The 11,906-nt window shown below is 34.4% G+C and overlaps 1 protein-coding gene across 1 annotated transcript; it reads left to right on the top strand.

Annotated features, from left to right (window-relative positions):
- Window positions 1–800: 800 nt before the first annotated feature.
- Window positions 801–1,644, top strand: LOC148045350 (uncharacterized; the record flags this gene model as incomplete). Its single annotated transcript, XM_087715907.1, is given in 2 exon segments — window positions 801–917; window positions 919–1,644. Coding segments are annotated over 2 exon segments (843 nt in total), but the record flags the coding sequence as incomplete, so codon positions are not given.
- Between the last annotated feature and the right edge of the window lie 10,262 nt (window positions 1,645–11,906).

The following is an 11,906-nucleotide window of genomic DNA, read 5'->3' as shown; positions in this document are numbered from 1 at the left end:
AAGTGGACAGTGAACAAACTTGGTTATGGTTAAAAACAGGTACATTAAAGAAAGAAACAGAGTCACTAATCCTGGCTGCGCAAGAACAAGCTATCCGCACAAATGCCATTAAGGCCAAAATCGAAAAATCCTCTGATGATGCCAAATGCAGACTTTGCAAAGAAGCTGATGAAACTGTTGATCACATACTCAGCTGCTGTAAAAAAATCGCGCAGACTGATTATAAATTGCGGCACAATTCAGTAGCACAAATGATCCATTGGAATTTGTGCAAAAATTATAATATTAAAACAGCAACAAACTGGTGGGAACATCAGCCTGAAAAAGTCACCGAAAATCAGATGGTCAAGATCTTGTGGGATTTCCGTATACAAACCGACAAAATACTGGCGCATAATACACCAGACATCACACTGGTTGAGAAAAATAAGGTCACAATCATAGACATCGCAATACCAGGTGATAGCAGGGTCGCCGAGAAGGAACATGAAAAAATCGCAAGATACCAGGACTTAAAAATCGAAATTCAACGACTATGGCACAAACCAGCAGTTGTAATTCCAGTGGTAATTGGCACACTGGGTGCTATTCCAAAAGCACTGGAATTACATTTAAAACAGTTAAAAATTGACAAAATCACCATCAGTCAAATGCAAAAAGCCGCACTGCTTGGATCTGCACACATATTACGAAAATATGTTACGACGTCCTAGGCCCCTGGGTGGGGCCCGACTAGTAACCAATGCCAAATCCGGCGAAACAACTGGCCGCTGTGATACAATTGTATAATAATAATAATAATAATGAACAAAAATCTATTGAAGGCCCAACAGATGAAACAAGAATACAGAAAAGATGCAATAAAATCAAGAATGGAGAGTTGGCAGAACAAAGCAATGCATGGCCAATTTCTGGAAAAAAATAAAAGATAAAGTGGACAGTGAACAAACTTGGTTATGGTTAACAGCAGGTACATTAAAGAAAGAAACAGAATCACTAGTCCTGCCTGCCCAAGAACAAGCTATCCGCACAAATGCCATTAAGGCCAAAATCGAAAAATCCTCTGATGATGCCAAATGCAGACTTTGCAAAGAAGCTGATGAAACTGTTGATCACATACTCAGCTGCTGTAAAAAAATTGCGCAGGCTGATTATAAATTACGGCACAATTCAGTAGCACAAATGATCCATTGGAATTTGTGCAAAAATTATAATATTAAAACAGCAACAAACTGGTGGGAACATAAGCCTGAAAAAGTCACCGAAAATCAGATGGTCGAGATCTTGTGGGATTTTCACATACAAATGGACAAAATACTGGCGCATAATACACCAGACATCACACTGGTTGAGAAAAATAAGGTTACAATCATAGACATCGCAATACCAGGTGATAGCAGGGTCGACGAGAAGGAACATGAAAAAATCGCAAAATACCAGGACTTAAAAATCGAAAATCAACAATTATGGCACAAACCAGCAGTTGTAATTCCAGTGGTAATTGGCACACTGGGTGCTATTCCAAAAGCACTGGAATTACATTTAAAACAATTAAAAATTGACAAAATCACCATCAGTCAAATGCAAAAAGCCGCACTGCTTGGATCTGCATGCATGTTACGAAAATACGTTACGACTTTCTAGGCCCCTGGGTGGGGCCCGACTAGTAACCAATGCCAAGTCTGGCGAAACAACTGGCCGCTGTGATACAATTGTATAATAATAATAAATTATTTTATTATTATAAAGAGAAATTATTTATTATAATTGGCCGCTGTGATACAATTGTATAATATTAAAACCCAAAGAGCAATGACAGACAGTACACATTATCTTTTCCCACAGCCAAGTTCCTGGAATTGTCACAAGGACAATAAAAAGGTAAATGCAAATAGCAGCATTATTTAAAGGAGAGAAATCCTCCAGAATTTGTAAATAGGCCTGGCTGTGGACTTCAGCAGTAGGCCCATTGACTTGTCACCTCCATTTAACACCTCAGAACATTCAGATCAAACTTGGGGAGATGTCCAAGGGAGATCTTAGTGAGGAGGGTCAGACTGACATGAATTGATGACATGACAGATTTACCATAATAGGCTGGATCAAGATTTCTTGTCCGTTTTATACAATAATATTCATTTTTATTTGGTGCTCACCTATTTTTCAATGGGTGAGCCTCAAGTGCATTTCTCATTTGGTAGACAGGGTACCCTGCCCTTCCTTTTCTTCTTACCTTAAATTCTACAATAAAAATTCTGTTTGGTAAAAAATAGTTTTGGAGATTACATATAAACTGCAGAAAGCTAATATGATCAGATCTCTGGTAGGTCCCTTCATTACTGAAGCAGAACAACTGTCCAAGAATTGGCAATGGTTATCTACTTCCACCTTTCTTTTCTTGAATCAATCAATCAATATTGGGAAAAACGTCATGAAGTGATTTATTTTTTTTACTAGAGAGATTGGAAATTTCACCTCCTAAATTCTGTCTATTTGCTAATAGGACTAAATATTTTAATAGAATATTTAGACAGCAATTCTATGTATTTATTGGTAAGTCTTAGATTCACTGGATTTACTTTTCATATAAAGTTTAGAGCAGATTTTATTGTTAAGAACATGAGATATTTTTTCCTATCATTTGGAGAGAAACATAGAAAATATTTTTCATAGCCCTTGCTATTTATTTGATTCAAAACTATGATTCCACTGAATAATATAATTAGGAAAGTTTACAACCTACTTCATATAATATATTTTATAGATTATTAAGTATATGTATTGATGTAGATTCCAGAGATTATATTAATATTGTAAAGTGCCTATTAGCAAAATTATGACTTGAACATACTATGAATTACTTGAACTTATTAAAATGTTATTTTAAAAATAGTAAAGAAATTGACCAGTCAACAGACCAATTAGCATAATTAAGATCATCTAGAAAGAAACTGTCAAACATTAATATTTTCATGTTTTCTGTATAGGTATTTTTCCACGACAATATATATTTATTCATTTTCCCCATAATTAATATGATGCATTTTTAATGGGCTCTCTATTAAAAGAACAGCAGTTTTCAATATGTTCTTAGGATTATGGGACAAACAGGAAAAATGCAAAGAGATGCTTCTGGAATTCTTTCCAATGCCTTTATCAGTGGTCATAGGAGGCATTTCTATTTTCTTTTGTGTAACAAAGTAAGATTTCTATATTTTGCTGTCATTTTGTACTTCCCTTGATTTGTATGTGTATGTATTTGTACCTTAAGAAGTACAGGATGGGGTAGATGTTTTCTCTTCTAGATCATTTAACAACAGGAGGGAAGGGATGCTGGCTTACAATGGTAGGTATTTATAAATATATGTATCATAACCTGCAATAGTAAATACACCTACAATACAATATAAGTTAACATGTTTGATTTTGCTTCATGTTCTATCTGTCTGTTAGTTTAGACCAGAAATGGATTTTGATAGTTTTCCAGTTAAGTTATTTTTTTCTTAATTTTTATGTGTTCCATATCACCATATTCTTCCTCATAGTTCTATGTTTGGATTGGATAAAATATTCTATGTCTTGAATTGAAATCCCTATACAGAAAAAGGCTTAATTACATGTGAAAAGATCTATCCGTATGGTTTTCAAATAATATACTTCTGCTTACCAGGAAATAAATATGAAATCAGATGTTGTAATCCAAAACAAATGTCCACATTCATAACTGGTTGTTTGTAGTGACATGTTAAGTCACTGAGAGTTGTATGTGGATCTCAATTTGTTTTTTCTATTTTGCAAATTTGCAGAAAGTGATTTTATTAAATTTCAAAAACATAAAGAGCAAAATAGCAAGAAAAAAAATAGAAAAAAGAATAATGTAAAAAGCAAAATGAAGTGAAAAAAGAGAGAGAAAAAAGTGAAGAAAAAAGAATGGCTTCTGATTTCTTTGGTACAGATATAGATAAAAATAAATCCAACTTATTCTAAAATTAAAAATAGTTTACAATTATTTCTATGATCCTATATAATTCTGATCATCAAATTTCAAAATCAAAAATTACATTTCTGTTAGTTTTTCCACAAAAAAATCCAACTTCATTAACAACTTATCATTGTCTCTTAAATTCAACCAGATATAACTTCATTCCATATCTAACCCAATTTTGTAGAAACTCATCTGTAAATTGTCAGCTCTCCTTACTAATCAGAAAAGTTCTAGCAAAATTACTAATATAAATACACAGTTCCATTTTTATTTAGTCTAGTTCCCTTCATCCATCAAAAAGAAATTAAAAACTATTAAACATCACTAAAATATGTATTTCTTTTTTAGATATCAAAAATAAATCTATTACCCCACAAGACTTTCTTAAAAAAAATACTATCCAAGTTGGATAACCATTCAACATCAACTGAAATAAGAATTATTATTTAACCATAAACAGATACACTAATATTATATTTTTGCTGCCTTATTCTCAACCATCTTTAGTCCCATAGATAAGAGTTCTGAGTCTAGTTTTCTACTAGTATATTTCCTTTTCTCAAAATTCTTAACATCGTTCAAGTCCTCCTGTAGTTTTCATGAGGTACAATAAATCTTATATTTCAATTTGAAAAGGTAATTAATCCAAAATGTCTTTTTCAGTTTTTGAATGATCATCCAATTGCCTTCGTAAATCCAGTGAATCCATCTCAGTTGTCTTTGGAGAAATTTATTCATATTCAGTAGTAACTTCTGATTCCAATAAAGGGTTAAAAGATTCAAGGATTTTATAAGCTCCTAAAGCAAATATTCCCTTGAAAGTAGCCATTTTGTGCTCTGGCCATCAAGGATTTTTTTTAAACCACTGATATGTAAACAAGACAGTTTTCCCATGAAAAAGGTTCATTCTATTAATACTTTCAAAAAGAAAAGTTATTTCTTTCAATTTAATGATTTTGATTTCTTTAGTTCTTTAGTTTTAGGGGGCAAGCAGAAATCAGTAAAGTTCTCAAATATTTCTAAATATTATAATCCCCAAAATAATGAAAATGATCAGAAAGATACTTATCTGTATTTGAAAATCACCTTTACTTTATTGTGAAATAAATTATATTTCCAAAAATGCGTTAGAAATATGGAAGGACGGTTGTAGTAGATGTAAATTTAGGCTGCATCATTGCTGTAAACTTGATGGAAGTCATTGCCTTCCTGTTGCTCAGTTCCTCAGCTGATTGGGAAACATCCATTTCTGCAACTTCTCCAATTTGCTCCAGAGAAACAGCAACCTGCAGCATAATTGGGTTGATTTGGGGTTTGTTCTTTAAATGCAGAAGAATTCTCCCTTCCCCAGAATAACTGGGACTGAAACAAGTTATGATGTTGTCTCCCCATGGAGATGGTTAAATCTCACTTTTCACATTAAAACTCCCATTTTGCAAATTTGTAAAAAAAAAACCCTTACAAAAATATATATTTTAAATCAAATATAAAATGGCAAAATATTTCACGTTTTAAAAGCACTATTGGCTTTTAAACAAAACTGAGAAGTGAGTTCATTCCTCTATTTAGTGCATCCAACAACATTTGGCGTTCAATATTGGGATACCTTCACTTTTCTCCAACATATTTCTCTTTTTAGTAGTTAAATAGAAGATTTCTACAACATTTTCTTTTCCATAGTGGAACAAATTCAATTTATTCAATTGTGTTGGCTTTGTTTTGCTTTTTAAATAGAAACATTTGCTCAATGTGCATTGTTTCCAATGAACAGGAAAGAACGAATGTCAGGTTTTTGTTAGGTTTTGTTTTTCAGATCCAGGATGTAGGAAAAGGGGTATGTAGAATGTGAACTTCTATTTCTAGGTACATAAACTGGTTTTTCCCATTCTTCAACAGATGATGAAAGTTTTCTTATCAATTGTCAGTGTGGCATTTGGATTATGGAACTACAACACTGGATTCCTCATCATGAGCTACACTGGTTGAAAGTCCCACTTGGAGAGCCCCGTTTCTCCTTCTCCCCCACAGCCATAGAGAAACAGTTGTCCTCCCCATATTTAAAGCAATAAAGTAGGGGAAATGACATGAGAAAGGAAACACAGACACAGTCCTAATTTTCTTTTGACAACAGAAGAGGGGGAGCATTTCCACATGAAAGGTTCTGGATCACAGCACATATAAATTTGCACGGGGTTCTTTGTGCCGATACGCATGATATGAAACATCTGTGGTTCTCAACCAAACATAGTAGCTAGCACTATCTCAAGGGCCTTGTCATCTAATTCAGCTTTTGGCTCTTTTTCATTTTGGGTTTGAAGACAGATTGCTTTACAAGGTAAAACTGCCTGTAGGGAATAGCAATTTCCTTTTCCTTTCACAACAAAATAAATGTAACTTTTAAAACTGTTTATCTTAGATCAAAAATCTATTACTTAGCACACTAAATAAACAACCCTGTAATTTGTTGAAGAAATCATTGCTTCCTGTGGCTATTTTTAGGGGTTTTACATTTACTGGGCAATTGGTAATGAGAGCTGATAGCTATGCCATTTGTTTCTTATTTTTGCAGTGATTTTAAGCAAAAGGGGGAAAAAGGAAAAAGGAGAGAGAGAACATTTTGAAATATGAACTGCATTTTAATGTAATGGATAAACCACTATGTTGCCAGGAATATACCCAATATCCCTGCTCAATAAGCATGGAAACTTGAATAGCAACCATAGCCCATGCACAATTATGTTCAAAACCACACAGAATGCATAGATTACATTTCTGTGGTAACATATTCCCACAAACAGTGTCACGTTCCTGGCACATTTTAACCAATGACTGTTTTACAATAAGTTATTGCATTGCAAAAATAGGCATATTATAAAGTTGCATGCCTTTTAATGAGGGATTTCTTTTATTTTGCTGCTTTGATTTTTATGTAAATATAAACCTTGTGTGCCAAGGTATTCTTCGTGGGCACTGAAAATCCCTCTTTTCCCCATTTAGAAGACTTAGAATGAAAAGGGAATCCTTTTGTTTTCTGATACATGTGATTTCCATTTTTGCATTCTGACATTTGTGGTTGCTAAAAGCCCTCTCCATTTTTTCATTCTAAGGCAAGTTGAAGGAAAAGAGAAGGATACATCTTTTTTGATATGTTGCCGGCTTGTTTTTCAAAATTTGTTTTTTTAGAATTTTTGGTTTTAAACTAAAAATCTAGCTTTTTCTACTTGAGGTGATGTTTTCTTATTTTTTCACAAGAAAGTTTATTTCTAAAGTATATCTTGATGGATGAAGATGAACAGAACACACTGTTCTGGAAGGGTCCTTTTAGAAGGCAAAAGAGTTGTCATACAGAACCATATTAGCTAAGGTGAGGTGACATTGTTCTTATTGTCTTGAAAATTACTCATACTTATAATGATACTGTTTATGTGACTATGACTTTTTGTGTGAATATGTTGTGGTGGGGTTGGACTAGATGACCTGAAAGGTACCTTCCAACTCTGTTAATCTGTTACTTTGTTGCACTTAAGTATCAATTGAAAATGAATGGTTGAAGGAGTTACAAATTGCTCCTTAAAATAAAAGATAGTGATTGCCATTATCATTTCATACATTAACCTTATATTTCAGAAATATGTTATAAAATTTCAGAAAGGAATTTATCACTAAATATTTTTTATTATTATTATAGAGACACAGGAAATCACATCATAGAATATATAACAGCATTTATAGAATCTGGACATCTCTTTTCAATTTTAGTTTGTTAATCATTTCAGCAGTGAAAGTAACAGCATTGAAGGCTTATTTCATCAATCTGATTGATGAGACCAAGTATTATGAAAGTGAGTGTGGATGTCTGGTTGAAACCCAGAATTTCTCAGGGCAAAAACTTAACTAGCAGTTGAGCTTCATGTACAGGCTAAAGGTGGCTCGAGATGCATGTGCCATGATGTCAAGTTCAAATGGCATGACTTATGTGCCTGCATAATTTTTGGATCATTTGTGAGATAAACTCATAATAAATGATATCATTTTATCACCATTTTTTAATCTCACTCCTATGATGTTTTAGTGGTGTTTTTTAAAAAACTTTTTTAAAATCAAATTTAGAAATCACGCATTTCCTTCACAAGGAGATTCTGGGCAGTATACAAGTAAAAACATCTTATAGTGTGCAATAAATATACTTCTCTAGTCTTGCTCTTCTGGATATCTGACAGCCTTAAGTCAAGTGTGAGTATAGAATCCAACTAAGTCAAGGTGACTCAAGCATCTAGAAAATTTTACTAGAGCCTTGCTAGTAAGCCTGACACCCAGGCTTTAAAAATCTTATTTGTCATGTGATAGATATAATTTTCTATTTCTATAGCATCTTCAGAGAGATTACATAGCACTTTTTATGCATACGAATAAAAAGAAACATTAGGACAAGGGTGGTAGGCATGTTGGTGCATTAAGGGGCATGCATAAGCGCATCAACGTGCCCACCATCCCTGTCCTAGTGTTTTCTTTACTCGTATCCAGTTCATGTATACAAAATCATGTTTATACTTATATATGTTATCTAATACATGCTTGATGAAATAAATAAACTATAATAAATGAAATAAAATATAGATGTCATTTATTTAAATGAGAAACTCAAATATTGAGTAATTAATTTATGAGAAAGCCAGTAAAGAGTTATGTGTGCGAATTTTTAATTGCACTTATTACTTATCAGTAATTCTAAATGGGTATGCAAATTAGAAGAACAATAATCTATACACTTGACATTTATAAGTCAATTTGCAATGATCATGTGAACAACTGAAAAAAAATCAATATCCAAGTTTTCCTGTCACCTTAAACTTTTCAGAAGGCATTTGGGCTTTTTAGCTGCCCTTCTGCATCATGTGTCCATAATGTCATGATTAATTTCATAGTATTTCCCATCTTTGTCAAGAAAATAAGAAAACATAATGAGACAACATGAGAGTTTTAACATTCGGTATTGATTCTATGACAGAGATAACCAGGGAATGGTGCATTAAACCAGTCTTAGAATGAATGCAAGCATGAGAGTTACAAATGGCATAATATACTTTTATTGTTGAAATAGCTTATAATGAATTAAAATGTAAGCTTCCCTCTGTATATATACGTTAAAAAAGAAGCAAAGAAGTCTCCTCCTTGATAAAAATTGTGAATCATAAAGCTAGGATTATTTGTTTTATTCTATTAAATATTTCTTTTAAATCCATTCAAAAGGTATATGATTGCAGTAAACGTTGATCAATTCCTACAAAAGATTGTGAGGAAAGCAGTGGTGGGTTGCACATGGTACGCCCCTGTACAGGCATACCGGAGCCTGCCCAGAGCACCGGATACTGTTCTGATACAGTGCTCTGGAGGCCCCACACTTACCTGTCTTTTAAGGTTTCCGCGCTTCTGCGCACACGCATGGAGCATACAGTGCCTGTGCGATGCTCCACGGAGCTGGAGTATCGTGGAGGCTCACAGAGGCATTAATATGCCTGTGCATGCTGCGTGCTGCACGCTGCACACGTCCATGTGGACGTCGCCGGGCCCGTTCCAACCATACCAGTTGGAACGGGATCGGGAACCCACCACTGGAGGAAATGAATAAATGTAAAACCTGTGAATAGCTTACAAGTTGGAAAATTAAAACTAGCAAGTGAAGGCTTGATTTTTGCTACTGAAAAGCAAATTATTGGAACTAATGCAATCAAGAGCAGAACTGAAAAATCATCATGCGATTCAAAATGCAGATTGTGCGAAGAGACAGAAGAGATAGTAGATTGTATGAACTGATGATTAACAACAGCATAACACATTTGCCAAAATGTTTCCCATCTCTAAAAATTACAAGTGCCAACAATGAATAATTGGTGGGAACACAGAGTTGAAAAAGTAGTAAAAAAAATGAGAAAATTAAAATATTGTGGGATTTCCAATACAAACAAATAAAATCTTGGGTCTTTATCAGACACCAGATTTAACTGTGGTTGAAAAGAAGACAGTGTGGATCATTGATGTGGTGATACAAGAATTAAATATCATCAAACATAAAGATCTGATAATTGAAATGAAAAGATTATGGCATAAACCAGCTGTGGTGGTTCCAATAGTTTGTCAGCCCTCTGAATGCCATAGCAAAAAAATCTGCACATTGACTGAATTTCCAACTGTTAATTACTGCTTGAATCTGCATATATGGTAAATTATATCAGTACATAATGACATTTTAGGTTCTGGGGAGAACTCAATGTATACAAAGGCCAACACCAGCTAAAAAAACTGGGAATTGTGATTTCACCTTTTTTTGTATATAATAATAGGTTAGACGAATGACAGACCTTTATTTTCTCTCCAATGCTCTTATGGAATGATCTCTAAACTGCATAAATAGCTGGTTGCATAACAGCTTTGTTCTGCCTACCTGCCAGACAGGCAACCAAACTCCTTGTTGGCCCATTTAATCTGTCAAGCATGTGCCTGCACTTATAAAAGACTATTTAAAACTTCCCAAAGGAGTGGAACATGGAAGTGGAGTGACCAGTGATCCCTTTTTCCTATTCATTGCATTTTTGGTACAAACAACTGTTTTTGGGGAGTTATGTAACCAACTCCTGCTCCTCTTGCATTGTGTCATGTAGTAACGTTCATATGAGATAGGCTATTTTTTCTACCACCCATATAAGAAAGTATAATCTGAGAAGTGACACCTTGTCTTAAAGCTTAATGAGCAAGGTTTCAAGTCTGGCCTTTTCAAAATCAGGTAGGACCAACTATTTCATATGTGCAAGATAAAAACTGCATACTAGGCATGTTATGGATACATCACCAACGTTAGAGGATCAATAATTTGCTTCTTCCATTATGAGCCAGTACCATACACATAATTGTCATCAGAAAGAACTGATGATCATGACATCAGGTGGCAATAAGAAATGAGCAGGAACCTCACTTAAGCAAATCAGCACTAAGGCTTTTGCACTTAGTGCTAGACGAGTCTTGTTTGAAAACTAATTGCATTCCTGATTTTATGTATTTGTTTTCGCTTCATTAGCTGGTTTGAACCTTGACCGATATCTGGCATGAATTCAACAACTGTGTCATCCTTTTATTCTATTTTTCATTATTATATTTATAATATTATATAATCCCAAAAGATTCCCATCACTTCACAAGTAATATAATAAACAATTAAATCATAAATGGTTGATTTAAAATAATAAAACATATAACATAAACCTTGTTCATAGTATTACATGGTGATCCAAATACCCTAAGAGTAGAGATCTATCTAATTAGATTTCTATCTATCTAAATTAGGAAGTCATTTACAGAGGGAACTCTGCTACTAAGAAGTCTACTGAATCTCTTCAGACTAGCAAATGTCTAAATGATCCACCTTCCTTAGTTGAACCTTCACTGTTGTATTAGCAACATTCTTTACCAAAGGAAGGCTAGAGGCTGGGCATTAGTTTTCTAACACATCTGGATCCAGGGAGAGTGTCGTAAGGAGTGGTTGCACCACAACTTCCTTTATGACTACCAGCAATGTTCCTGCCATCAATGAGAAATTAAATTCCTGGATTCATGGAATTATTAAAGCTACCCTAAGGAACTCTAATATCTAGCCTATAAAGGAAGATAGCCAGAGGTGGTATTCAGCCAGTTTTCTCCAGTTCGGGCGAACCAGTAGCCGTGGCTGTGGGAGACTCCACCCACCCGCCCCAACATAATGCACAAGCACTGCGCATGCGCAGAAGGCACATTCACATTTGCGAACCAGTAGGGAAGGTAAGTAAATCCCACTGCTGGAAATAGCATCCTATAGAACACATCAGTCCCAATCAGGGTCACACACCTAAAGGAATACTGGATAATATGGCAAGATGATGGCCCAGCCACC

Source organism: Thamnophis sirtalis, unplaced genomic scaffold (genome assembly GCF_051295495.1).
Source record: "Thamnophis sirtalis isolate CommonGarterSnake01/CBP01778 unplaced genomic scaffold, rThaSir2_p1.2 scaffold_5, whole genome shotgun sequence".
Classification (NCBI taxonomy): domain Eukaryota; kingdom Metazoa; phylum Chordata; class Lepidosauria; order Squamata; family Natricidae; genus Thamnophis; species Thamnophis sirtalis.
Note: the sequence above shows the minus strand (reverse complement) of the source record. Positions and strands in the feature narration are given on the sequence as shown.